General features: G+C 44.0%; 4 protein-coding genes across 7 annotated transcripts; 3 read left to right on the top strand and 1 right to left on the bottom strand.

Moving 5' to 3' along the window:
• The first annotated feature begins 1280 nt into the window (after window positions 1-1280).
• On the top strand, window positions 1281-6903 carry CIAO3 (cytosolic iron-sulfur assembly component 3). Its single transcript, XM_053470651.1, has 11 exons — window positions 1281-1382; window positions 1792-1887; window positions 2453-2596; window positions 3362-3494; window positions 3610-3741; window positions 4125-4243; window positions 4367-4496; window positions 4589-4661; window positions 5658-5795; window positions 6063-6220; window positions 6316-6903. The coding sequence occupies exons 1-11, from the start codon at window positions 1317-1319 to the stop codon at window positions 6552-6554; spliced, it is 1428 nt and encodes a 475-aa protein (XP_053326626.1). The 5' UTR covers window positions 1281-1316; the 3' UTR covers window positions 6555-6903.
• A 2037-nt stretch (window positions 6904-8940) lies between these two features.
• Window positions 8941-14257, bottom strand: HAGHL (hydroxyacylglutathione hydrolase like). Of its 2 annotated transcripts, none has more exons than XM_053470655.1 (9): window positions 14151-14257; window positions 11599-11729; window positions 11332-11396; window positions 11120-11237; window positions 10573-10681; window positions 10165-10268; window positions 9743-9844; window positions 9385-9464; window positions 8941-9211 (listed from the first exon to the last, which is right to left on the bottom strand). In XM_053470655.1, the coding sequence occupies exons 2-9, from the start codon at window positions 11701-11703 to the stop codon at window positions 9046-9048; spliced, it is 849 nt and encodes a 282-aa protein (XP_053326630.1). In that variant the 5' UTR covers window positions 11704-11729; window positions 14151-14257; the 3' UTR covers window positions 8941-9045. The 2 variants fall into 2 exon arrangements, with proteins under 2 accessions (XP_053326630.1, XP_053326629.1); XM_053470654.1 differs by lacking the exon at window positions 14151-14257 and adding an exon at window positions 12245-12345.
• HAGH (hydroxyacylglutathione hydrolase) lies at window positions 12413-24408 on the top strand. Of its 2 annotated transcripts, none has more exons than XM_053470653.1 (10): window positions 12413-12556; window positions 17129-17313; window positions 18139-18203; window positions 18439-18556; window positions 18732-18840; window positions 19622-19725; window positions 20253-20354; window positions 20797-20876; window positions 21187-21271; window positions 24078-24408. In XM_053470653.1, the coding sequence occupies exons 1-10, from the start codon at window positions 12544-12546 to the stop codon at window positions 24096-24098; spliced, it is 882 nt and encodes a 293-aa protein (XP_053326628.1). In that variant the 5' UTR covers window positions 12413-12543; the 3' UTR covers window positions 24099-24408. The 2 variants fall into 2 exon arrangements, with proteins under 2 accessions (XP_053326628.1, XP_053326627.1); XM_053470652.1 differs by lacking the exon at window positions 12413-12556 and adding an exon at window positions 14400-14546.
• Window positions 24409-25302: 894 nt separating this feature from the next.
• FAHD1 (fumarylacetoacetate hydrolase domain containing 1) lies at window positions 25303-27087 on the top strand. Of its 2 annotated transcripts, none has more exons than XM_053471535.1 (2): window positions 25303-25324; window positions 26193-27087. In XM_053471535.1, exon 2 carries the CDS (start codon window positions 26218-26220, stop codon window positions 26878-26880), a length of 663 nt encoding a protein of 220 aa, XP_053327510.1. In that variant the 5' UTR covers window positions 25303-25324; window positions 26193-26217; the 3' UTR covers window positions 26881-27087. The 2 variants fall into 2 exon arrangements, with proteins under 2 accessions (XP_053327510.1, XP_053327509.1); XM_053471534.1 differs by lacking the exon at window positions 25303-25324 and adding an exon at window positions 25942-26070.
• The last annotated feature ends 78 nt before the right edge of the window (window positions 27088-27165 follow it).

Raw genomic sequence — 27165 nt, 5'->3', positions numbered from 1 at the left:
ACCTGGAACTCCAGGGCGTCATGATCAAATCTGACAACGGGCCGAAGTGGCCGCGGAGCTTCCTCCATCTTTCTGTCACCTATAGAATAATAAGACAAGTTGGAGAACAATTTTGGCAACAAGTGAAAATCTGCCCCACATAAGCCAGACAATTACCCAAATCTAAACGTCTTTTCTCTCCACTCAGGAAACATCAATTAATGACCCCAACGCATTTTACAAACACCAGTAAGTAGAGCGGAGAGAAGATTAAGATGCAGTTTATTATTACTTTCATTTATTATTTCCATTGTTCCTGTTACCTTATTCAGTAATGAATGTCTCCTCAAAATGTGGGACAAATAAATGAAAAGCACGTCTGTAACGACTCTCGCTTCTGCTCTGCTGCAGCACTCTCTCCTTCTTCCAGCTAAACGCTTACCTAGCTGGTTTCTGCCAGTCTGAAGCCACCGCACGGAACACATCTATGACGTGCACTATGAGGTCATTCATCCCCAATCAGAGACAGGAAGTGACGTGACTGACAACTTCTTGGATGTTGGTCCACCTGTCGCCATCTTGGAAAACGATGACTGTTACCTTGTAACAGAAATAAAAGATTTTCTAACACGTTTTGTGAAGTTGTAAGCAGTGAATCTATTGGATAACATTCTGATTTCCTCTAAAGTGAACTTGATTGTGAGTGTGGGCCCCACCACACCAGAGGCCACGAGTCTGTGGGCTCAGCGCACTCAGTGGTCCATGAGCTCAGAGTGTAACTGGCTGTTGCTTAGCTGTTGGCGTAACTGCAAGGGTTGTAACTGACAGGGCCCGTCCCTCTATTGGCCCCAACAGACCCCTTAGAGCACTTAGAGACCTGGGCCGGCAGGTCAGGTTCTTCCACAACAAACTCATCCAGTCACAACCAGAGATAGTGTTCTTCTAACACAGACCTCTCTGGCAGCCCCCTGTAAGATGGACAGGTGGCCACACCCCTCAACCGCCCATTTCAGTTGCAGGGCCCACCCATTACCACGCCCCCGACACAGGCGTCCCGGTTTAGACGCCCATGCGTAAAGTCGGTTCACCGTACGGGCGTCACTGCAGCCACGTTACATCAAGTAATCTTTATGGCTACCGTTAAAACGTAAATCAGTCAGCTGAATAAAGTAGGTATTAGCCGTAATTACAACTATATTGATGCCATCGTAAGAAATGGCATCTGCTAATAAAGCGCATGCGCATTTCACTGCACTTTAAGGCGGTGTGGCTTTAGTACGTCAATTTCGCGACGCGGCCTGCCACTTTATCACGCGCTTTGCGGTAGTGTGGCGGAAATGGCGTCTCACTTCTCCGGTGTGCTGCAGCTCACTGACCTGGATGACTTCATCGGGCCCTCGCAGGTCAGTTAGTCCGGGGTTTCGGTGGAGGAGCGGGTCTGTTTATTGCTAGGGGTGGGTGAGAGATTCCCGGTAAGGGTTACCCCGGGTAACGAAACTCCGTCCTGTGGAGACCTGACCCGCTTCCATGCCCCCTGGCATTCAAGTAGTTAATGTCCAGCACTTCTACCGTAACTGGGGTCTGCGCGCCTTTTAACCTGTTCACTGCCGCAGCAGGCATCACTCCGTGTTTATCTAATGCTGCTGATTCTTCCCCTTTTGCCCTCTGTATTAAAATCTCGTAATCGTTGCCTCGCTTTGTGTTCTTCTTTACTGGTCTCGGTTTATTCGGGATTTAGCATTAACCCCTTGTGGGGCCTCGCTGTTTGTCGTTGTTAATAAAGTTCTTTTTGTTGCGGTGTCCCATCTGCAGGACTGCATCAAGCCCGTTAAGGTTGAGAAGAAGCCGGGGAAGGCGGCAGCCAAGATCCGAATTGAAGATGACGGAAGTTATTTTCAAATCACTCAGGTGAGAAGTTGTCTAAAAGCCCTTTTGGGGGTAATTTAATGTAAAACAACCAATTAAAGGGACGGTCACAGCTTTTAATTACAGGAGGGCGTCGGGTGGCCGGTGACACCTGTCAGTCACTCCGTGTCAATGACTAAAATGCTGGGAATTGACCCCACAAATTACAGAACTTTAATATATATAAGTTTGGGCTGATGTTCTATTTTTGTGGGTTTTTCCTGATTTTGGAGAGTTCTGCTTTCGCAGCGTATTACCCCCGTTTCAGGGATTCTGAGGCTGTTGCTTTAATTCTCAACACGAGCTTCATCACAGAGCGGCCCCCGGGCATCTGAGACCCTGAGATCCGGGTCAGCTGACGTGAGGATCAAAAACGCTTACATTCTCCCCGAAATCCGTTATTCATATACATTCATCATGGACAGCGAACGGGATAGACTGGATAACAATGACTGAATATCTTTATGCTAAACTTATTTCTATTTTTATTTTTAATTCTGTATTTTCTTTGCTTTATTTATTTGCCTTTTTTTTTTATTTTTTATTTTTTTGCTTGGTTTCCGCGCAGGACGGAACCTCAGAAAAACTGGAAAAGGCAAAGATTACGCTTAACGACTGCCTGGCCTGCAGCGGCTGCGTCACGTCTGCGGAAAGCGTTCTGATCTCGCAGCAGAGCCACGAGGAGTTATACAAAGTCCTGCGTCTGAACGAGGTTTGTGCGCCGCCTGCGGGTTTCCGAACCTGCGCATGACGGACTTATATTAATGCGTTTAGAGACGTATTTATGAAGGCGAAACCGGAGCAGATCTGGAGCAAAGTTGCCAAGTTAGGAGTAATCGCCGTGTCAACCGATGGAATATTCCTGTTAACCATTCATTGTGTTTAGACATCCAGACTACTTTGAGAGATTCTGTCTGGGTTCTGCTGCATGGAGGTGGATGTGGAGCAGTTCCCATAGCAACAAGTGCAATGCCCCATTCTATGATTTTTCAACAGAATTTTTAATTCATTATAAATGTATTCAGTACCTGGGCTACGTGCGTCGTGTAAAAGCAAATATCGATCAGAAGAGCTTTAAAAAGTACAGTGCTTGTGTTGCGCAAGTTGTGAAGAGGAACTGGTTCCAATGGGGCACATCTTTGTGGACTACATATCCCATACTGCTTTAAGGCTCACTGAGCATCATGAGACATGTTCCTAAAGATGTACGCTGATTTAATGACCCCCAATTCTACCCCCACACTACTGTACACAAAGCCCCCCCCCATAAGATCATTATATATATATATATAAATAAATAATTTTTTCTTTACGTTCCAAAGTTCATTTTAACGTGAAAGTCAAAGTTTAAATCATTTGGAATGTTCTGGAAGCTGAAATATTTTCACAAGACTCGGCCCCATCATGTTATGGGAAACTCATGTGACGTTCATGTAGCCTCCGCATATAGCGCTGATGTCTCTTTGTTTCTCCCCAGACGGAAGATTCCTCCCAACACAAGCTGGTTGTCGTTTCTGTGTCTCCGCAGTCTCGGGCGTCCCTCGCGGCCAAGTTTAACCTGAGCGTCTCGGACACGGCGCACAAGCTGACTGCCTTCTTCAAGCAGCTGGGTGAGGGTCCATCCTTACCCTAATAACGCTAGAAGTTGTTTTTTGTGAGAAACATTGGAATTTGGACAATACTGTGTGAACTTTTGGGGTCATAAAAACCTTTTATTTTGGCTAGGAGTCCATCATGTTTTCGACACCACTTTCTCGAGGAACTTCAGCCTCCTGGAGAACCAAGAAGAATTCATAAAGCGCTTCAAGCGACAGAAGGAGGAAAAGACTCTCCCCATGCTGGCTTCAGCCTGTCCAGGTACGCCAGTGACCCGCCACGGACCTGTGTGATGTCATCAAAGCGCCTCGATGAAATTCTTTCATTGCCGAGTCTGGGAATTAGGAGGTTTAGAATAGCGGTATCGTAATACCGGTGGGCTGTTATGTTTCGATAACGATTAGAGCTCTGTTTTTAACGTGTTTTCATTCTTTTTCTACCATTGAAAATGAGGAAAGGGACAGCTTTTGGAATGGGCTCTGAGTTTATTATACGGCAGGAGAAACCAGGGCCAAAAATGTGCATGATGTCATGTGATTATGATCGTTCGAACTTGATTATGAACAGATTACCAGACGTACTGGCCACTGATGGATGTTAATGAGCCTTGTTCTCTGAATTCATAGCGTTTCTTCTTTCTCCAGGATGGATCTGCTATGCAGAGAAAACTCATGGAAGTTTTATTATCCCGTACATCAGCAGCACCAAGTCCCCGCAGCAAGTGATGGGGTCCCTGGTTAAGAGTCACTTTGCGCGTGAAAAGGTAAACATTTCTCTCCTGTTGGTCTAAAGCTAGATTTTTATGGAAATACCATAACTTTTTTTTGTTGTTGTTTTTTTGCCAATCGCTGTCATTTTGTACCATTTTTTTACCTTTTCGTCGCAGAATTTAAAACCCGACCAGATCTACCACGTCACAGTCATGCCCTGTTACGACAAGAAGCTGGAAGCCTCCAGACCAGACTTCTTTAGCCAGGAGTATGAGACCCGCGACGTGGACTGCGTGATTACGACCGGTAAGCGTCTCTTAGCGCTCTGTCTCCTGGAACCCGGTTACTTCTGAATTTTGTGCGTTTTCAGAGACTAAGTCGTCTATTGTGTTTTAAAGGCGAGGTCATGCGGATGCTGGAGCAGGAGCGAGTGTCGTTATCGGAGGTCAGTTCTTCGCCCCTAGACACACTGTAAGTATTGGCGGTTAATTTAACGTTATCCGACATGTCTCTTGTATGAGCTTAAAAATCACTTGGGTTTTCACAAACCAAAAGGGCCAATGTTTTTATTTTTTTTAATTTTTTTATTTTTTTTTAAGATTTTTAACAGTGGATGGAATACGTCTTAGGTATTGAGTCTTAACGACACGTACTTTCTGGGAAGCAAAAATAGAGTTTTAGGCGAAGTGATAATTTCATTTTACAAAATGTTTCCACAAATCATGATTTTATTCCCGCTCGCGTCCGCGGCCAATGATCGTGCGGCTTTTGGTGGCCGTGACACATGGGCATCTCAGCCTTTTAACTATGCGGTGGCATTGTACCCGTCTGTCGTTGTAAAGGTAATCGGCTGTGGTCCAGAAATTTGGATACTGATCCACCAAGCTGTACACATCGCTGTGTGATATTGTTAGCGCGTTAACACTTTAACGGCCTTGCAGGGAATTAATATCCTGGTTTTTGAGCTCGTTTGACACGGGGACTTCTCTGCAGGTTATTGAAAGGAGCCAACAGACACAAAGCTGCTCAAAATGAGCCTTTCGGGGATATAATATACAGTAGCAATGTGTTTAAAGCATATACGATAAGGAATAATGAGTCAGCAGACCGTTAGCGTCTGACAGCCGTGAGACTTGCCTCTAATCGTATTCCTATCTCGCTGGAGCATCCGACTGCAGAGGACGATCGTTCAGAAAACCAAGTTGCTTATAGAGCCTTTTTTTTTTTTCGTCGGCATCTATAGCATCTAAATAGTCTTATTTCCCGGATGAATCAATTACTTTAAAATACGTTTTTCTTAAAAATAATTCATAAATATTGAAATCAATTCTTCTGTACTTTATGTTCCGTCGGCCATGTCTGGGATAGTCTGCTACCACCAGCTACCGTGGCGGCTCGCAGGAAAGCTCCGCTGGGTCTAGCGAGAGCTCCTCGCTGGTGATTTGATGAGGATCCTTTATGTCACAGGTTCAGCAGCGCAGTGGACGAGGAGCCGCTCGGACACGGAGGCGGCGGATCAGGCGGATACTTGGAGCACATTTTTAAACACGCGGCCCAGGAACTGTTTGGCGTCCGCGTGGATCACATTACATACAAGCCTTTAAAGTAAGGGGATTTTTTGTTCATATTTTGCTGGAACCCAAACAAATTTCACTTTGGGTTGTGTTCTTGTGTATTCATCTATCTGCCACACTACACGAGTTGCACTACATGAAGTTTATTAGAGCCCAAATTCCACAGGTGACCGCTGTCTCGGTGAAACGTTAGTATATAATGGCTTCAATGCCAAGGGCTGTATATGAACAACCACAAGCTTGAAATGTGAAATGTGTAATTATTAATGAATAAAAGCATTTTGTTTCTTAATTTTAGGAATAAAGACTTCCAGGAGGTGACGTTGGAGAAGGATGGGAAAGTGGTTTTGCAGTTTGCGTTGGCCTACGGGTTTCGAAACATTCAGAACCTCGTCCAAAAGCTAAAACGAGGCCGCTGTACTTATCACTACGTGGAGGTGATGGCGTGTCCCTCAGGTACTTTACTGTAATGTGGCTGCGGGTCAGCAGAGTGGTTTACTGCTAGAAGTGCTGAGAAGTCCAGTCTGTGACTTGCGATCGGTCTCTTGCAGGTTGTTTAAATGGTGGAGGGCAGATCAGAGCAGAAGGGGAAGCCAGTAAGGATCTTCTGCAGCGGGTAGAGCAGCTCTACGAGACGGTGAGGCCTGAGCTTCCGGAGGAGAACAGAGCTGTTCAGCATCTCTACGAGCGGTGGCTTGGGGGCCGTGACTCTGCGCAGGTCGTACAGACTCTCCACACTCAGTACCACGCGGTGGAGAAAGTAAACACGGGTCTGAACATTAAGTGGTGAGTCTGGGACACCCAGGATCCTCAAAGGGTTTGCCAGCCATCATGGCGCGGAAGGACCGTTCTACAGCTCAGGAAACCTACGTTATCGGGCCGTGCTTCGTTGAGTCTGCAGGGGCCGGTCCTCAGAATCTAAAAAGGCAAATGCCTGTAGGGGCTATAACGAAGCAGAAGACCACCTTTTACAAACCGCTGATGGACATTCTCAAATAATGTAGTACTCACCTGGAGCCTTCTGGTCTGAAGATCTGATCCCGCTTTGTGGGGACAGTGCTAATATGTATTTAAACGCGTCTGAAGGTCATGAGTGTTGATTTGATTGCATAACAAAATTGATTTTGTTAATTCAGTAACTGTAGGATGTTTGATTATTTTTTTTTCTCCCCTCCTTTGTTTGTCAACTTCTTTTATCGTCACAAAGTTACAATATCCACGGTCCGGGGCGTAGATGATTCGAAGGGAATTGGCTGCTTGTTAATGACTCTTGTAACATCCGTCCTCTGGGAGAACCGCTTTATCTATTTGGGTCAGCTTACTAAAGAGGGGGTCTATAGGAGACTTGAACAATATCAGTAATATTACAAGGGGCAAATCTAATGAGCTTCTCTTACAACACGGGCTGAGCTGGCCCTTCATAACGTATAGGGGCACGAGGGAGTTTAAATGTTCAGGTCTTCTGCCCGTTCTCTCATAGTGAAAATTCATTTCGTCTTCCGTTTAATTCCGGTCGCCTATCGTGGGCCTGGGCGGGAGGAGGAACAGATGTACCGGGTATGGTGCAAGTTCAGCTATATCCTTGGCTTTAAATACCTCGGACCACAGCTTTCTGAATTGTAATCTCCCCTCGTGTCCCCCTACGGGTTAATTAAACCAGCAGCTCTGCTGAACCCTCCATTAGGTTAATAACTACAACACTGTGCCTACGCAGATAGGGTTTAGACAACGTTCTGCAAGGGGTTACCTGTAACTTCACCTGCATTTGGCCGCCACATCTGACGGCTGCCGCTGCCCTTTGAACCTTTAAGTCGCGCGCCAGAGTCAATAGGTGTTGGCTTTGCAGTGAATTGGTGTCCTGCACATAAACACGCTGTCACACCTGAAAATAAATGTACCGTATATATAAATAATATATATCTTTACTGCAAAACAGGACCTGTTCATTTAGACCCCCCTAAAACACATCTCCCTCGATGCTCAATTCTACCTCTTTCTGGATCATGCGTACATTTAAAGAAGAAATAAAAAACAAATAAAAGTTAATGAAAATTGAATGTTTTAGTGCAACTGTTGAAATGTGATCTGATTATTGCTTTTAACTAGATAATGTTTAATATCATAGTAAGAAAAAAATCTCAGCTGTAGATGTTTAACATTATTTATATTTAAATATTTCTTTCTTTATAATACGAGCGTTCCGCCACTTACCCCAAACCACCTCTGACGTTCTCCTGGTTTATTAAAAGGTTTGATGCTGAGATACGTCATCGTCACAGCCGAAGCGACGTGTATCACTTCCAGCAGCCCCCCCAGTCTCCTCCAGAACGCCTTTTGGAATCTCAAAGACAGACCCCATTTAGAGAGACTGAGCTGTAAGATCCCTATGCGGAGTAGCACCGTCTCTTCACACTAGCTTGATAATGAAATGGATGTCACCAGCACCGGTCAAGATGTAGCAACCGCGAAATGAGGGAATAAATAGACAATAAGAACCTCGCTCTGCCTGGATGGCGAGAGCCTTCAAACAATCCTAACTATAGATGTCAGCCTTTATTTTTATACCAGCCTTACAAATTTATATTTACAAAGAGTGCAGGGGATAGACGTGAGACGTCTAGCTCACAAATCTTTAGTGCATAACGATCCTGCGACATTCACAGTGTGCAAAGCAGAAAGTGCAAATTAAAAGCCCCCGTTGGTTTGTTTTGATCCAACCAGAAGACTGAGTTTTCTCAACTCCCATTCACAAAGATCCTCAAGTCAAATCACAGTGAAATCGGGGCATTTTCCACGGGGCATCATATCAAAGCAAATGCAGATCCGAATGACTGGTACCGCAGTACAACTCCATCCGAACATGGAGCTCCAGAGCATGCCAGATTACGGAGGAGTTGATTAAGGCAGGAGGACTTCCCGGGGTAAAACTCAGAAGTTTGTGCAAAGACCACCCTTGGTATCCCGATTAACAAAGCTATTGTTCTTAATGAGTGACTTCCAAGTGAACCAAGAAGAAATGACAGCCACTGGTGTGGCCTCCAATTAGATGAACCCTTTCACCAGTACGGCCAGACGCTGGGTTCCTCAGGAGCTCATGGAGAACGGGGACTAAACTGGTCAGGCAGCTCATAAGATTTTGCATAGTTCCACGACTTCAGAATTTTCAGTTGCACCGATATTTATTCTCTTAAAAATGAGTCCTATTCTAGCCACCAATCCATAACGCGCGCTCCTCCATTACTTCGTCCTCCGACAAGCTCTGGCAGGTAATGTTTAAGAGGTCATTTCTTGGCCGGCCGCGACTCACTGAGAAGACTCAGCTGAAACGCCAGGATTGCTGGGATCGGCAGTTGCTCCTTCTTTTTAAAATTGTCTTTTTCTTTTCTCAGGACCCTCATCACTTCCACTGGATCCATCTTACCGGTGAATTTCTGGACAGCCTCTTCCCTACCGTGAAAAGGTTAGAGTGAAGATGTGGCACTAAGGACAAAAGTGGAATTCGCTTTTTTTTGGTCATGGTTCTCCAGCAAATCGCCACAAAGTTCTTCCTAACTGCCATGGCCGCAATCTAAGCTTTATCAGGAAACGTTCATGGATTTGTACTAGATGGTTCTACTCACTTTAGTCTCATGAATGGGTTGTAATGAAACTCTTCCTCGAGGCTAGAAGGAACGGTTGGAATGTCATCCTCATCTCGTGCCTGAAAAGGAGACCATCGGTACCAGCTGTAACTTTTAACACTATGTTTGTAGCAAAGGACTTATTTTCCTCAATGATTTTACAGCTTTGCTCATATCGAGAGACAAATTTCTGTATTCTTGGCTGTAGGGAGCCATTTTTCTGCTAAAGGCCCCGCCCCTTTCCTTGCTCTCATGAAAGCAGCAAAGATGCTACTTGAGGCTGTTTCTCGATACATAAATAAAGAACCAACAAGGAACCCAGCCCTTGACCTTGGTATCTTATCTCCGGTATCCATACCTTGGCCCAGGCAAGCTTTTCCTTCACTCTCTCATTATCTGGCTCAACCTTTAGCGCAAACTTCAAGTTCCTCACGGTGTATTCGTGGCCGCAAAAGATTTTCTGTAAAAGATAAAAATCAGAAATCAAAACGTTTAAGGGAAGCAAGCGTCTCCATGAGGCGTAGGGAGAAATTGGGAATGTATTCTTATTAGCGTTTATTTATTAAGCGCCAGCAAATGACGCAGCGCTGTAAAATTTAATTGGGGCAGTTTAAACACACATAACAAATATACATTTGACGTGGCGGCTAGCAGATGGCTTGTGGTATTGGGGTAGTGTATTAAGAAGGCAGGTGCAGGGTTTTTAAAAAAAAAAAAATTAAATAAGTTACATTTTTAAAAAATGTACAAACGCTAAAAAAAATCCCAGTGGTTACATACAGTGTCGCTAGGCAGGGTCCCCAAAGTTTCCGTCAGATTCTTGTACATCTGCTCCGCCGTCCCTTCAAAAAACCTCCCGCATCCTCCAACAAACAAGGTGTCCCCTGTAAGAAAACACACTCTAACGTTTGGGGTCACTTAAAAATTTTCTTCAATTTTTTTGATGGACGAACAGACTTCATTAGCATTGCCATAAAGCATCAGCTCAGTGTGGTGCGAGAGTCACCCAAAATATCACATGACTGACAGCAACCGCGGCTCCAGGTCTGCAGATAAAGAGTTTATTGGAACAAAAAGAGACAAAACCAGGTTTTTCTCAATGCCCCTGGGGCCAGTACTGCATACAGCACTGAGAATTTTTTTTGGGGGGGGGTTCAGGTCCGTAAGGTCTGTAACCGGGGCAGTTACCTGAAAAGAGAGCCGGGGCGTCCGCGCAGCCATCCTCCCACACAAAGAAGCTCATGTGTCCAGAAGTGTGGCACGGCGTGAAGAGACATCTCACGTTTATGCCTCCAAACTGCGAAGGCAAACCGGCAGTCACGAAGGTAATTAACAACGGTTACAAGAGCGTAATAGCAACGGAGGTCTCAGCTCGGCTATAGGTTACCGATCCCTGGTGATCGGGGGGGGGCAATTGCCCCTCTGGGCCGATCCCAAATTTTTCACAAAGACTCTCACAAAGAAAGAAAGCAGCGAGCGAGGTAAGGGGGCGACAGGGGTGAGTGAGTACATATGTGTGAGCATGAATGTGTTCGTGTAAGTGTGTGCGAGAGGGAGTATGTGTTAGCATGAGCGTGCAAGTGTGTGCTAGTATGTGTGTGAGTGTGTACTTATGTATAAGTGTGTGTCAGTGCACTTGTGAGTTACCTGGTGGGGGCAGGGGGCCCGATGGGGCCACTTAGCATTACCTGCCCCCTGGGCCAGAAGGTACCAGCCCCCTCTGTTGGCGATCTACCTTCAGCTCCTGGTTATGGACAAGCTTGTGAGTCAGTCCGCCTATACGGTCATCAGCTCCATAAATGTGTAAGTCTGGAAACCTCTGCGTGAGATCCGGGTTCCCCCTGCAGTGATCCCTTCAGAAAAGAAACAATTCTGGGAATTTCAGGAAAAAAACCCCACTATATGGTTTAGTCATGACTGTTCCTTCGTGCGGCGGGGGCTACTCACAGGTGATGGTGCGTCGTCAGAACCGCTTTTAGGTTGGCGCCTTCTTTCCGCACAATCTCGATTAACTGGAGGAGAGAATTCGGATTAAACGCACATGATCATATAGATTATTATTTATTGTTTTATATAGCGCCATCATATTCCGTAGCGCCGTACAATAAGTCATTTATAACATAACAACTTGACTTACAGAAGCAACCGGTAAGGCGGGCTCTGCTCACAGGAGCTTACAATCTAGATTGAAGAAAGACACACGCTACACTTCACCTTTTTAGCAACCGAAGCATCCACCGCGAAAGCCTCTTTGGTTTCCTCCTCGATGATCAGATACATGTAATTGTCGTCCAGAACCGAGATCACTTTCACCTTCATCGTTCATCAACCCAAAGGACAAATTTCTAAAGAAGAAAAAAAATAGATCTTATTTGTCAGTTTGTGCATTAAATACCCCTGGTACATTGCTCCAGCTCGGGGTATAATTGCCCCAGGGGCTATGCAGGCTATGGAGGTACACATACCCCTTACACCCCTGTGCAGTACGATTTGCCCCATGATCCATGCTCACTGAGCACATAATTACCCCATGGCAGTTACTTGGGCCACCTCTCTGCTTCCAGTCAGCAGCCAATCCCTGTCCAGTCACTCCCCATACCCTACTTGTGGGATCCCAGTCATCATCAGATCCTCATAGTCCTCCCCAGTTCCCCTACCAGCCAGATCCCAGTCCTGTCAAGTTCCCCCCAGTCCCCTGTTAGTTGGATCCCAGTCCTGTCCAGTTCCCTGTTAGTTGGATCCCAGTCCTGTCCAGTCCCCTGTTAGTTAGATCCCAGTCCCTCACAGTCTCCTGTTAGTTAGATCGCAGTCCCTCCCAGTACCCTGTCGAGTTCCTCCCAGTTCCCCGCTGAGCCTGTACCAGTGAAGCTGTCAGCGCCCGCCTATGCCGTAGCGGCCGGGCCAAAGCTCAGCATTAGCGGCTGCCAAAGCGATCAAGGTGTAACACTTTTGATTGGTTAGTAAAGCTGCACCTCTCTGCGATGATTGGCTGACCTCGAACCAGCTGTCATTTGCGGAATTCGAAGCAGACTGCGCGTGCGTAAGATTCGAGCTTCAGCGCCAGGGCTTTAAATTTTGCGCATGCGCGCAGCCGCCTCCCTATAGCGATTGATCAGCATCGTGCAGAACGTCCCGGTACCGACTGGAAGAGCAAGCGAGATGGGAAACATCGGTGAGTGGCAACCCCGCATGCGCAGAACTTTACTGCCAACTCCCATCACTCTGATCTGTACCAGAACTGGGAAGTCACGCACTTTGGGATACGCAGTTATCTAAGGGAGGCTACTGGGGGAATTAATGTAAGGGGGTCGTATGGAGGCCCCTTTGGTTACTGTCCCCTGTTAGTTTATAGGCAGCATCTTATGGGATGCTGTAACTAGATTGTAAGCTCCTGTGAGCAGGGCCCCTCACACCTTGGGTTTCTGAAAGTTCACATTATGTTATGTGCTACTTCTTATGTCCTGTTTATACGGCGTACAGCGCTACAGAATATGATGGCGCTATATAAATCTCTATGTGAAGGAGAGACCTCTTTGGACTCTGCCTAAGCAACTACGCCTAAGGATTCATAATAAAGATGCCGCCTTCTCCTGGACCAATAAATCTGTATCCCCATATCTGCTGCTCCAGCAGCCTCTCATACCGGCCGTCATTTGGAGGCCACTGGCCTTAAAGTGCCAAGGCGGTCCAGGTCTGGCCCTGGATAATTTATATTGTTCTAAATGAGTTGGGCAGACCATGAAAAAGCTCTCTGATCGCTAAGGAGGCAGCCTGGGAGGGTGAATAGTAGTCCAAGGGCGAAAAAACAGGAATAAAGTGAGTGGGGACCAAGAAGGAGAAGGGGTCGGGGGAGTGTCAGGGGTGGGTCGGGGGCGGGAGAGCATCAGGGGTGGGTCGGGGGCGGAAGAGCGCCAGGGGTGGGTCAGGGGCGGAAGAGCGCCAGGGGTGGGTCAGGGGCGGAAGAGCGCCAGGGCTCGGTCGGGGGCGGGAGAGCGTCAGGGCTCGGGTGGGAGAGCGCCAGGGGTGGGTCGGGAGAGTGTCAGGACTCGGGCAGGGCGGGAGAGCGCCAGGGGTGGGTCGGGAGAGCGTCAGGGCTCGGGCGGGGCGGGAGAGCGTCAGGGCTCGGGCGGGGCGGGAGAGCGTCAGGGGTGGGTCAGGGCGAGTTTAAAGTGAGGTGTTTCTGTCTCACATGGTTATAAATGTCAAAACGTTTCACTTCAACAAATAAAAACATGCAATAAAAAATTTGCTGTGCCCTTTTTTATTATAATATGTCTGGATATGTGTGTAATATATATATATATATATATATATATATATCCTATTGTACAGCGCTGCAGTTTATGCGCTGACACTGACAGCCAGGGGATCTCATGCAGATTATCCTTTATACCCCATGATCCCTAGTGAAGACGGTCAGCCCCAGGCACATACCCCCCTCCCCCTAAAAAATCTGGAGAGTTTGCAGGTATGAGTATGCCTTACCGTGTGTTAATGTTATGGTTAATATGTAGGGGGGGAACCCCTATTGTAACAGCGCTATGGAATATGCTGGCGCTCTTTAAATAAAATGGAGTGAGATACGCAAAATAAAATATAATCGCTTAATAAGTTAATTTTATTCTAAGTGCTTTTCCCATGTCTTGTGAGTATATACTGTATGTATATATATATATTTGGTATGTGTATGTATAGATAGATAGATAGATAGATAGATATAATTAGCCATTCTCTGTGGAAAGTCACTCTCCTTTACGCTCATTCACCTGACTCTAGCTCTAACTGGCATTTGCCCACATCAGACATGGCTACCTGTCCCCCGGTCTCTCGCTTAGTTCTTTTCGTAGCCTCGGTGGGTTTCATTGGCTGAAGGCTGACGTGTCTCATTTCTCATTGGCCAATTCTGTATTGGCGTCGCAGTGGTTGGCATCGTCGCCCGCTGGCGTGTCGCACCCTTCTGGTTGGCAGCTCCCAGCCCTGCATGCCGATTGGCTGCGCGGCGAGGCAGGTAAAGCTCCGCTCGCTGGATCCACCCATGCAGCGAGTGCAGTTCCTGTTGGGCAGTTTGCAGCCGGCCCCCTTCAGGATGATGCTGTCTGGGTGCAGGAGGAGGCTGTGGTGCGCACTGTCCTTCCTGGGAGCTGGGGCTGGCTACAGAGTCGGTATGTGGCTGGATATGGCCGGAGGACCCCACCATGCACAGCGTATAATGCAACATGCAGAGCGCAGGGCTGGGGCTGTCAGGGTCACACACACTGCCACGGTCCAGCAGCGAATAGGTTATTGGCGAGTGTCAGCTCTTGGAAATACTCTATAAGCTGCAGGGCAAAATCTAGCAGTTGGTGTCAGATGACAGCTGGCGTTTAGTGCAGGGCCCAGAAAGTTTGGGGTAAATTTAGATAAAGTGACTGCTGCCAGGTGCTAAATGTGGAGCAATCAGTAGGAGCATTTGCTTGGTTTCCATGGTGACTGCATGGCATTTAGAACTTGATCACTGTCTAAAAACACCCCCCCCCCTTTACTATTTCAAGTTTATTTAGTATCTGATCATATTTCACTTTTTGGTCCCGCCGGGGAAAAGTTCTAAAATACTAAATACAAGTGATATTTCCCATATACGTTAAATAAGACAAGGCTATGATGTAATAGAAACTGGGGGCTCTAATAACTCGGACAGTTGATGTCGATCTGCAGCATTTTAGTTTTTTTTAAATCACTTTATAATACATGATTTTATTAAAAAAATTGTTATACATATATTATTTTATGTATTTATTTATGATTTATCTTCTATTTATTTTTATTCCATAGTCTCACTACAACTCACACATATTTTGTAGTTTTATTTTTTTGTTTTGTTTTCTGGAGCAGAACAACTTTTTTCTTATATATGTAAAATACTCATAAATGTGTAACAAGACTTTTATTTATAGTTTTATTTATATATATATATATATATATATATTAGTGTGTGTCATCAGTTCCTATAACCATACAGATGACGTATGAGGTACCAGGAGATACTTGCCCCAAAGAGCTTACAATCTAAATAGCGTTTGTCATAACTGGTCTGTTAATTATAGTAATTTTTCCCAATGACATATTGTGATTGTTGATTGTGAACTAAATACTTTTATAACTAAATGCAGCGTTAGAAACGTACTTCCTGGCACGGTTAAGTGCAGAATAACACTTTAGTCATATAAAATTCAGATTGAAGAGAAATGACCAGCCTGTTGCGTTTTAATGTGTTAGAGAGTTTAGCTAAAGTTTTATCTAAGTGGAACAGCACCTTCATTAGCATCGCCATAAAGCGTCAGGTCAGTGTGGTGTTTGAGCCTGGAAATCACCCAAAATATCCTATGACTGACAGCAACGGCGGTCTGCAGCGCTGGGGGGGTTATATTACTGTATACAGCGCTGGGGGGAGGGGTATATTACTGTATACAGCGCTGGGGGGAGGAGTATATTACTGTATACAGTGCTGGGGGGTATATTACTGTATACAGCGCTGGGGGGGTATATTACTGTATACAGCGCTAGGGGGGTTATTACTGTATACAGCGCTGGGGGGGTATATTACTGTATACAGTGCTGGGGGTTATATTACTGTATACAGTGCTGGGGGGTTATATTACTGTATACAGCGCTGGGGGTTATATTACTGTATACAGCGCTGGGGGGATTATATTACTGTATACAGCACTGGGGGGTAATATTACTGTATACAGCGCTGGGGGTTATATTACTGTATACAGCGCTGGGGGGTTATATTACTGTATACAGCGCTGGGGGTTATATTACTGTATACAGTGCTGGGGTTATATCACTGTATACAGCGCTGGGGGTTATATTACTGTATACAGCGCTGGGGGTTGTTACTGTATACAGCGCTGGGGGTTGTTACTGTATACAGCGCTGGGGGTTGTTACTGTATACAGCGCTGGGGGTTATTACTGTATACAGCGCTGGGGGTTATATTACTGTATACAGCGCTGGGGGTTATTACTGTATACAGCGCTGGGGGTTATATTACTGTATACAGTGCTGGGGGTTATATTACTGTATACAGCGCTGGGGGTAATATTACTGTATACAGCGCTGGGGGTTATATTACTGTATACAGCGCTGGGGGTTATATTACTGTATACAGCGCTGGGGTTTAGGCTGTTTTTAGGGAGGTGTTTGTCGCTCGGTCTGTTTTTCGAGACGTCCCAAGGTTGCTGCTGCTCTCGTGTGATGATTCGGGGTGAACGTTCGCGATCCAAACAAACAAAACTGCAGAGTCAGAGTGAGGCAGAAAACTACGCGCTGACACCCCGGGGAGGATCAGCTTGTTGTACATAACATAACACGCGTGCGGCCGGGGTTAACGATTGCTGGATTGTTAACTTGCACTAAATGGGAGCCACATTCCATTTTAACCCCTTGCATTCCAGAGACATTTGAAAACCGTTCTATATACTAAAAATAGACTGTTTTTGTATCGGTTTAGACATTTTGACTGAATTTAATTTATTTTCCTAATTTTCACACAAAAAATAATCCCTGCTGCCCGAGGCTTTTATCAACATGCTGCTGAACCCATTTTGCTTCATGTAACAGATTAAGAACCAACCAGATTTTGTTGCCATAGCAGCAGAGTAGTTAGCCATAATGACTGGCTATAGTTCTATGACTTCTATTAAATGAACCTGTTCTAATTCTCTTCATATGTTCTTCCTCCCCTTTTCTGTGCCGCCAGGCTCTGCTTTTTTTGGAAACGGCGCGCAGGATCAAACCAGTTTCGAATTGAGAAACTCCAAAGTGGTTTCTCAGGCCAACATGAAAGTTGAGCTTCTTCCGGCGCTAACCGACAACTACATGTACCTCCTCATCGATGAGGAGACCAAAGAGGCGGCCATTGTCGACCCTGTGCAGCCACAAAAGGTAACATGCGCAAACAATGCTTTAATTGAGTAACGCACTTAAATCAGATGGATCACTTTTCCCCAAATTGGTTAATCCCGTAAGAACAATGTAGACGTACCGCTACGTACTGAAAAGCTGTGCTAAGAAGCCTGTTGAGAAGTACCAGTACGTCTTGACTTTTTTGCAGTGGGAAGGACATCTCCCTTCACTATATGGCAGGTCAGGCTGTCTATTGACAACCTGGACTCCCCCTGTCAGCAGAAGCCATCACGGTGATCGGAGTGAGCCCTGTTAAACTGTTACATAAGGAGTGCCTGATCACATGATCGGGCATTCCTTTCCAGTGAGCTTCAGCACTGGAGGATAAGAGAGATTGCAGATTGCGCCACCTGCTGGCTAATTGCATGCATTGCGATGAGCAATGTAAGTCTACAGAGCCTTGCTGATCACGGTGTGATCAGGGCAGAGGTGATCAGAGGGAAGATAAACGTTTCTCCCTCTTCCCACAAAAGGAAAAAAGCAAAAAATAAAATATTAATATTTTTTTAAAAATAAAGCCCTGGTATCGCATTTCCCTAGCACTAGATATAAAAAATATAAACCCCCCACACCTGTTCACTACCCCCAAACCTCTTAAACCAGAAGTATTAAAAATACTACCCTATAGGGTACTACGTAAGGAAGGGATCTGTCTATTATAAAAAATAAATCAAGACTGGAAAATCATTCATTTTTGGAATTTCACCTCTAGCTGTAAATCCAGCGATTATTTTCTCCTCTAGTTTTACAATATAAAAAACAAAACAGCATAACTTATCTTTTTTTTTTTTTTCTCTCCATTAGGTGGTTGATGCCGTCAAGAAACATGGAGTGAAACTGACGACCGTCCTCACAACCCACCACCACTGGTCTGTCCTAATCCGTTGGCATGTTATGGAATGATGATTATGTCCTAAACCTATAATTATCAGTTACACGGCCTGAGAAATTACGATATTAATATCAGGCTTCTTCAGGAGGGGCCAAAGTTATTTTTAAATTGTGGTGGCATGTTAAGCATTAGGCGGTGTAAGTTTGGTTGTGGATGAGAGTGTTGAGAGTAAGCCAAGAGAGAGGGATTATTGTCGCCTTCGTTGCTTTCAGGGATCATGCCGGCGGAAACGAGAAACTTGTGAAGCTGGTTTCTGGGTTAAAGGTGTACGGCGGAGATAGCAGAGTTGGGGCGCTTACCCAAAAAGTCTCTCATCTGACCTCATTTCAGGTAAATATAAATAGGAGTTTTGTTTATTTAAGAAGATTTTGGGCCCCACGGGTTTCTGACTATAGCTGCCATAATCCTCAGGTGACTTCTGACTCTGGATGATAGGGACTGTAGTTGATGACATTGTTCTAACTGATCTATATGAATAAATGTATGTCTTTCTGCCTTTTTGTAGGTGGGGTCTCTCCATGTGAAATGCCTTTTCACCCCCTGTCACACCTCAGGCCATATCTGCTACTTTGTGACGCAGCCGAACAGCTCAGATCCCCCCGCGGTATTCACCGGTAAGATGTGCGTCGCGGTTGCCCGGGGGTCTGGATCTGGAGAGAGGGGTCGCTCTCTATAGCTCATGTAGGGACCAATGAATCCTTCTGCTTTCGGCGGAGAATTTTCATTCAAATAGCGAGCATTTTTTTTCTGCTTCGATTAGACTCTAGAAACGGAACACCGATATATTCTGTATAAAAGCGTAATGAGCAACGTCTCCGTTTTATTGTTCACGTATTATATGAACCGTGTCCCCGATGTGGTTCCGGCTGTGTGCGGATTCCACAGCTTCTCTAATTATATCTGTGAGATAAAGGGTTTCCCGGACAATCATTTTTCTACTTCTTAATTTCATGCAAAGTCCCAAGCCTAATGTTTTTATTATTATTATTATTATATTCATTATTATTGTTATTATATTTATTATTGATATTATATTATTTATTATTTTTTCTTATTGTTCTTATTGTATTTATAATTACATTTATTATTATTATTGCTATTATATTAATATTCATTAATAATAATGCTTTTATTTTATTATCATATTTATTATAATTGTTAGATTTATTATTATCATTATTATTAGTGTCTGTAGGGCTCATTACATCTGCTTGGGAAAGTAACGTGTCTAATGGAGATTTTTTTTTTTTTTTTAAGAAAATTAATATAGGGTTAACTCCGACCCGCGGCCAAATTATTTACTTGCTGTGAATCTCCTTGGCGGTTAGTCCTGCAGAAATGTAATTGTAGATACAATAAAAATCTATCCTTAACAGGTGTCCTTCCTCACTGCAGGTGACACCCTGTTTGTCGCTGGGTGCGGGAAGTTCTTTGAAGGGACGGCGGAGGAGATGTACAAAGCCTTGGTTGAGATATTAGGTCAACTTCCTCCCGAAACGGTAAATGACATCATCTCTCCTCATACAATGGATCATGAGTTCCTGTAGGTTGCCCAAGTAGCAGAAGTGTTTTTTCATTACTTCTTAAGTGAATCGGGGTCAGGTTTGTTTTCAGGCAAGCTGTGCCCCTTTCTACAAGATGTCAACCTCTGACATCATGATGGCAGAAAACGACATATTGGCCCTTTTTGAAGGATAGCTTTTTGCACACCGTAAGCTTTCTTAAATTCCTTTACCGCTTACCGTTTCAGCGGCTCATCTTAGAACGAGTCCAGAATTCTTTGTGTCTGTCTGAACCTGGTGAACTAAATTCTGCCTTTTTAAATGTTTGATTTTTACTTATTTTCTGAACGGTATAAATTTCACTAATAAAAGCTGAAATGGGGGGGGTGTGTAACCTTTTCTCTCCAGAACTCTTGCGCGAGGTGGGAATTATTTCGGCAAATGCCATAAAAATTATTTTTCGTCTAACAGTAATTTGTTTTATTTAACTAGTTACTCTTTTTTTTTCCCCTCCATAAAAATAGAGAGTCTACTGCGGACACGAATACACAATCAACAACTTAAAGTTTGCACGTCACGTCGAACCAAACAACGAGGCCATAAAACAAAAGTTATCGTGGGCCAAGGTAATACCCGCCAGTATTCCATGTTTCCCGATTTCTGTTTCCACAGTTAATGAGTTTGTAGATTGGAGGCAAGATATGAATAATCCATAGGTATGCAGTTATATGTGTACACACACACAAACATTATTTATTGTTTTATATAGCGCCATCAAATTCCGTAGCGCTGTACAATGGGTGGAGAGAACGTAACGAGTAGTATAAAACATAACAATTTGACTTACAGAGACAACAGGTGAGGAGGGCCCGGCTCAAACTTACAGTGACCCCAAACTTTTAGGCGTCAGTGTGTATGTGTGTGTGTGTATATATATATATATGTGTGTGTGTTGTGTGTGTATATATATATGTGTGTTGTGTGTGTGTGTGTGTGTATATGTTTATGTGTATGTATATATATATAATATGGAGTTTTAGTGATTCGAGTCTCTGTTTCCTTTTTCAGGAGACTTACAACAATGGAGAACCCACCATACCTTCAACCATTGCAGAAGAATTTACTTTTAATCCCTTTATGAGAGTGAGGTATGTTATATTCGCGTGTCCCCCGTATTATGGTTCTGATCTCTTGTAAGAAATAAGAAAAATACACAGGGACACTGAAAACACATTTTTTACCCCTTTTTGTTGAGGATTTTCGTAGATCAGGCAGGTATGTTTGGGCCTCGACGGGATGAAAACCAAGTTCATGAAGAATCATAAGTGGGTTTTTGGGACATGAAGGCTCTATAAGGCTTAGTGGGCAGTTTTAAGCACTAGATGGGGCAGAATGGGGCACCGAGGGGACGTGGCTGTCCATGTAAATGCAGTAAATACGAGTCTGTCTTTCACACAGAGAGAAGTCCGTGCAGCACCACGCCGGCAAAGATGACCCGATTTCAACCATGGGTGCAATCCGTAAAGAAAAAGATAATTTCAAGGTGCCAAAAGACTGAGTGCAAGTCTGCAAAATACGCCTTCTGTGTCTGAGTGTGCGCTCTGCGCATTTCTTTTATTTTCCTTTTTAAAGGGGTTCATCTGATCCTCCAAATTATTTTAACCATATTATTTTCATCCTTCTAATCTCAAAATATTGAAAAAAGAAAAAAAAAAAACGCTTTCTGAAGCACCTATCTGCATGCGCGGGTACTTACATGGACGTTGGTTTATTAAAGTGTAATTTATTATTTGGTGCACATATAATACATATGTGTGTCTGTGTGTACATACCAGTGTATTCAGTGTTTTGAAAGACAGTGTGGGGACAGAGTCCATGAAAAATGCATGGTTTAGCCCTACTGTCTGGCACTGAAAGGGTAAAGAAAATGATTTGCCAAAAGAACTAAAAGTATGTTGCTTTTTTTTTTCAAATTGGGGTTAATCTTCATGATTTCTGGCAAAGTGGAGTTTTTTTTATCATGGTAACCATTATTTTTTTTATCACACAAAAAGAGTTAAAGGGACATTCTAAAGAAGAATGCATATTCAAGTACCCCAAATACTCTGTGAGTACTTCTCATCACTTAATATGCTTTTCTTCAAGAAGGAATAACTTTTTCTTTAAGATATGTTTATAATAAAATTCATCACACCTGCCTGGGAACACACGCTACTGTGCAAAAGTTTGGGGTCACTTAGAAATGTCCTTGTTTTTGAAAGAAAAGCAGATTTTTTTCTATTACAATAACATGAAATGGATCAGAAATCCAGCGCAGACGGGGTTAATGTTGTAAATGGCTGTTGTAGCTGGAAACGGCTAATTTTTTTATAGGTGTACAGAGGCCCTTTATCACTCCCATCACTCCTGTGTTCCAATGGCCCTTTATCACTCCCATCACTCCTGTGTTCCAGTGGCACGTTGTGTTCGCTGACCCAAGTAAGTTTAAAAGGATAATTGATGGTTAGAAAGCCCTTTTGCAATTTCCTCCTTTAACTTGAAACCAGCTGAATGACCCCAAACTTTTGAACAGTAGTGTATCCAGGTTACGGACGATTAGGACAGACACTTACATCACACACCAGCAGATTCCGCTGTTTCTGTAGGGAATAGTGAAAAAATTTAACAAACACAAATTGAAGTGATTTAACATTAATGCATGTTAAGACGTACCAGTACGGAAGGAGAAGAGGGCTCTGTTCTTGGGAGCTTACAATCTATTTAACACCCTTCTTTCCTGGTTGTACCATAAAACAAATATTTAAACGTAATATGTAATTTCTGGGATATAATACTCGCTTTTCTACTGGAAATAGATTCCCTTTGCCTTATAATCTGAATATTCCCCAACCTTCCTCTCGCTACAGCCTCACCTTGTAAATGTCTTGTGTGTTAAATCCGGTGCCGTGTTTTATATGACAAATAATAATGGATAGTTTTGATAGTTGAAGCTGCAGCTCATTGGATCTAAAGCATTCATTGGACATACGTGTTGAAAGCGTATTACTACCAGCAGTGGCACCGAGCTTGATGAGCGCTGATCTTTGGGTCTTTTGTTTTATTATGAATGTATATATATTCCAGGGATGTGCCCAGGCGGGTGACATAAATGTACTTGGGAACCCTTGGGCGCTTCTTCGGAGGCTTAGAGGTGAGGTCTCTGACCCTCTGGAGCAGTGCCTTTTTGGGCAGTAGGGGAATTAAATGCACGTCTTCCTGCCCCATACCTCCGATTCCTGCCCAGTCCCCCCCCCACACAGTTTTTCCCCCTCAATCCTACCCATTGGGCTTGGGGTCCCGCTCATTAGTTGACGTCAGGGGGACATCTAAGATGAACACTCAGAACCACTGCTTCCCCAACGTTCCCAAGTATAAACCTAGACCCACATTTAGCGCTTCGTGACCCTGGTGGCACCGTCACTGCCACCTACGTGATATCACAGATCTGAGGGTGCGAGGGTTTGGTGCATTCTAACAATTCAGGGAGTTCATTCACTAGAAGCCAAAAACCACTAACCATGTATTGTTGATATGTTTATTGAGTTTAGTATAAGGTAGAGTTTATTAATAAAGATGAAATGAGGCTTTGACGTTGGACTGGACTGATTACACGCATGATCTCGCCGGAGGATGCGCGGTCACGTTCTATTGCTTTATGGTATTGGGCTGCCATATTGTTTAAGCTAAACCATAAGATCTCAGCCTTTGATCAATCGATTTGAGCGAACCCGCGTCGATACGTCGCTCCAGAATCCCGTGGATTCCTGTTTTACCGAGTCCGCTGTGATCGTTTAACTTCCGTTAGCAACGCAAAGGCCTCTAAAACTGTCGGTACGATTGCTGTATAAAGATATATTGTTAATATATTGTAATGTAAGTAGACTTTGTATAGTGTAGGGCCACAAATGCAAGGATTATTGTAGCCGCCATTGTGAAACGTCATTGCTGGCCCCCCGTCTCCTTTGTATGCAATAAAAATCTCCTGGGCTCTCGAAGGTCTCATTGTGATCTCCATCAGTAAATAAAGACATTTGACTGATGTTTTAATTTTGCTTTTGTGGCTTATTCAAGGTTATGAAGGTCCCCTGACACATAAGACACTATTCTGTAATGTGCCACGGGTGATTTATGCCTTAGTGTGCTGTATATCGCAAGGTGTTTGGTAGAGGGAATGGTGGGACGATCAAAGAGCAACATACGGATGATAAGAAATGCAATAAAGAGATAAACAATCTAAATAATAATAAGGTTCGATTTCAAAATACATCTTCTACATCGTTTTTGTTTTAAACACCCACCGCTTTTTGCAGAAGTCGTCATCTCGGCTCTGAGCGCAAGCTCCTGTGCTTCCCAAATTTTTCGGCACCTGCTATGATTTGGAAGATTATGTACCGTGATCAGACGTCCGCCGGAGGACTTGCTTTCATTCATTCCGAGACTTGTTTTTGGACTAGGATTGTCTTTTGGGTATAAAGATATCTTTGACGGTCCTGCAGCCATAAGAAGCCAACTGTGTTTCTGCAGTCATAAGAATATATTTTGTATTTAAATGAAATCCCGTGTTCCGTTACGTACCCAAGATCAACATCTCGGTGGTAACCTGGTGGCCGCGATAATCTGTAAATAAAATGTTTGAAGTAATCTAAGATCTGATTGTCCGTCTTTTGTTATTGATCAGTATTCGAAAATAAATTAATCTGCTCAGAATATAAAACTGATTTAATGGAGGAATAAATAATGGAAGACACATTCCGGGAACATGTACGAACGTCTCAGGTGCCACACAGGGGGGTCTGAGCCTGGAGTTTATTCACGAGATGCTAAATTATGCAATGCCCCTCTTTTCTAGGAGCTCGGAATTTCTGCTGGGTATGAGGGTATCGAAGGGTTCTACAGCCCTAAAAGCCCCTAAATAATGTGTATAGAAACAGCAGGAAATGTAAAAATAAATTTAGAAAATGGATTATGCCAATAGAATATTTTTTTTTTAATGCCTTATTTTTTTTTTAGAAATGACCAATAGGTCCCAAATTCTTATCGTGCCTTAACTCACTAATCTCACCCCCTCCCAATAAAACCCCTTTAAACAAAAGTATCCCCCTGCCTGACTTTTCCCACCTCCCTGAAGTGCTATAAAAACCACTGTAACTGGGACCCAGCAGTTGTGAAGCAATAACTCTCATGATGCTCAGCCAACACGCGCGCATTAATGTTCTTAAAGCATGACGGAAACTATAATTGAGAAAATAATAATAAATGTTTGAGTAATAAGGTCCTGAGAGTCTGTTCTGCTCACCGGGTTAATAAAAAACCTTCTATGTTTTAATAAATAACTTCTTCAAGGATAAAGTATTCCTGGATTGTACCAATTAACATGTTCAGGGGGGTTGTTAAAGGTGTAAAGAGTACAGTATACTCCTTGTGATAGGATACACGTCCCAAGTACACCCACAGGCAGCTGCTGTAAAGTGATTCTGTCACCAGGGCAAGTGGGTGTTTCTTTTGCCCGTGTGACCGCCATGTGAACTACTTCCTGTTCCTCAGAGTGCCCTGCAAGGTAAGCTGCAGCAGAGACTGCTCTTTCGTATTGATGATCAGCTTGGGTTACAATCAGCCGTTACATTGTATTAGAATCCATGTGTTTGTTGCTGCAGAAAATGTTACTTTTATTTTGTAGACGGAATGATTATTTTGTAACATTACAGCAGGGACCTCGGTTACATGGAATATCAGAAGTGTGTGCAGGTTAGGAAATGCTACTCCTGGCAACACATCAGATATTCGTGGTGTGGCTGAGGATGATAGGGGTTGTAGTGAACAATATGAAATGTGCAATCAGCACTGACTGTTCACTGATCTGTTAAAAGCCTGTAACCCTTTCAGCACCAGTGAACTGAGCATCCCAGCTTGTGTTCGTTATTGTACTGGTCTCTCTAGCAAATCCTAGTTCAGCCATACCCCCCAACATATCAAATTACCAAAAAGGGACTATTTTCTTTTAGGGGGTGTGGTTAGAGGCATGACTGGGTGGGGCTCTGTGCCCTTTTGGTAGCTATTTGTGTATCTGAGTGGGGCATTTAGAAGAAGAATAATGGGTTTTATTTTCCCCTGTTTAATTTATAGAGACGTTTCCTGCTGTTTCTACACACATTACCAGGGCATTTAGGGCTGTAGAACCCTGCAATACCCCCATACCCAGCAAACATTCTGACCTCCTTGAAAAAAGGGGCATCAGGGGAGGAAAGAGGAGCATCAGGGGTTTGGGCCAAAATAGAGAGTGGAGAAACTAAACAGGGACACTAGGTAGGTATCATTTTTTATAACTGTGCTTGGCCCTTTGGAACCTAAATATTTCATTGACTCCAGAATGGTTTATGAACATTAATTTATCATTTTTCTTCTCTTTTGCAACCATTTTCACAAAGAGGTCCCCACAGCCCCTGACCCGCCATGGCTTCACCGAAGAATCTCAGCAGGTTCTGGGAATGGGGTCGGAAAATCATTTGCGTCGGCAGAAACTACGCCGAACACGCCAAGGAACTTAAAAACGCGGTCCCCACAGAACCGGTCCTCTTTCTGAAATCGCCGACGGCCTATGTGACGGAAGGCTCGGCAGTGATCATGCCCTACTACAGCAGCAACCTGCATCACGAGGTGGAACTTGGGGTTGTGATTGGGAAGAGTGGGAGAGACATCTCTCAGTCGCATGCGATGGAACATGTGGAGGGCTACGCTTTGTGTCTGGACATGACGGCGAGAGATGTACAAGATAAGTGCAAGGAGAAAGGGCTGCCTTGGACTTTGGCAAAAGCATTCGATACATCTTGTCCTATCAGCGACTTCATCCCCAAAGACAAAATACCAGACCCCCATAATCTGAGAATATGGCTGAAGGTTAATGACAGCCTCAGGCAAGAAGGGAGTACGTCTTCCATGATCTTCTCAATTCCGTTTCTTATTAGCTATATCAGCAAGATCATATCTCTGGAAGAAGGAGATCTCATCCTAACGGGAACGCCAAAAGGGGTGGCTTCAGTGCAGGAGAACGATGAGATGGTGGCTGGAATCGATGATATTATTAGTATGAAATTCAAAGTCGAAAAACAGCCGTAAAGGTTGCTCGGGGTTAACTGCATTGCATTAAGCGGTGCAAAATTAAATGCATCCAATGCGGTTATCGGTGTTATGATCGGAACACTTTTATTTGTAATTGTTTTATGAAATTTATTAGAATAACCAATTGTGCTGTTAAATATGGAACACGGCTTGTAATTATGGAACTCGGCCACAAGGCAGACTGTGTGATTTTAGTAATATATATATAATAATGTAATATATATATAATAATAACAGTCTATTTTTGAGTGGCCACGTTTTTGAGAATGTAAAAAAAAAAAG

This window comes from Spea bombifrons, chromosome 7 (genome assembly GCF_027358695.1).
Source record: "Spea bombifrons isolate aSpeBom1 chromosome 7, aSpeBom1.2.pri, whole genome shotgun sequence".
In the NCBI taxonomy this organism is placed as follows: domain Eukaryota; kingdom Metazoa; phylum Chordata; class Amphibia; order Anura; family Pelobatidae; genus Spea; species Spea bombifrons.
The sequence above is the reverse complement of the archived record's forward strand: the minus strand, read 5'-3'. Positions and strand labels throughout refer to the sequence as shown.

Bases quoted from the DNA above. Each gene is read 5' to 3' on its own strand.
- HAGHL (XM_053470655.1), bottom strand. From the start codon at position 11,703: ATGAAGGTGAAAGTGATCTCGGTTCTGGACGACAATTACATGTATCTG. The intron at 11,238-11,331 runs GTGAGTAGCCCC...TCTTTTCTGAAG, and splicing joins CTGACGACGCACCATCACCT to GGATCACTGCAGGGGGAACC. The intron at 10,682-11,119 runs GTAGATCGCCAA...TTGCCTTCGCAG, and splicing joins TCCATAACCAGGAGCTGAAG to TTTGGAGGCATAAACGTGAG.
- CIAO3 (XM_053470651.1), top strand. From the start codon at position 1,317: ATGGCGTCTCACTTCTCCGGTGTGCTGCAGCTCACTGACCTGGATGAC. The intron at 4,662-5,657 runs GTAAGTATTGGC...TTTATGTCACAG, and splicing joins TCTTCGCCCCTAGACACACT to GTTCAGCAGCGCAGTGGACG. The intron at 5,796-6,062 runs GTAAGGGGATTT...TCTTAATTTTAG, and splicing joins ATTACATACAAGCCTTTAAA to GAATAAAGACTTCCAGGAGG.
- FAHD1 (XM_053471535.1), top strand. From the start codon at position 26,218: ATGGCTTCACCGAAGAATCTCAGCAGGTTCTGGGAATGGGGTCGGAAA.
- HAGH (XM_053470652.1), top strand. From the start codon at position 14,420: ATGCAGCGAGTGCAGTTCCTGTTGGGCAGTTTGCAGCCGGCCCCCTTC. The intron at 14,547-17,128 runs GTATGTGGCTGG...CTGTGCCGCCAG, and splicing joins TGGGGCTGGCTACAGAGTCG to GCTCTGCTTTTTTTGGAAAC. The intron at 17,314-18,138 runs GTAACATGCGCA...TCTCTCCATTAG, and splicing joins ACCCTGTGCAGCCACAAAAG to GTGGTTGATGCCGTCAAGAA.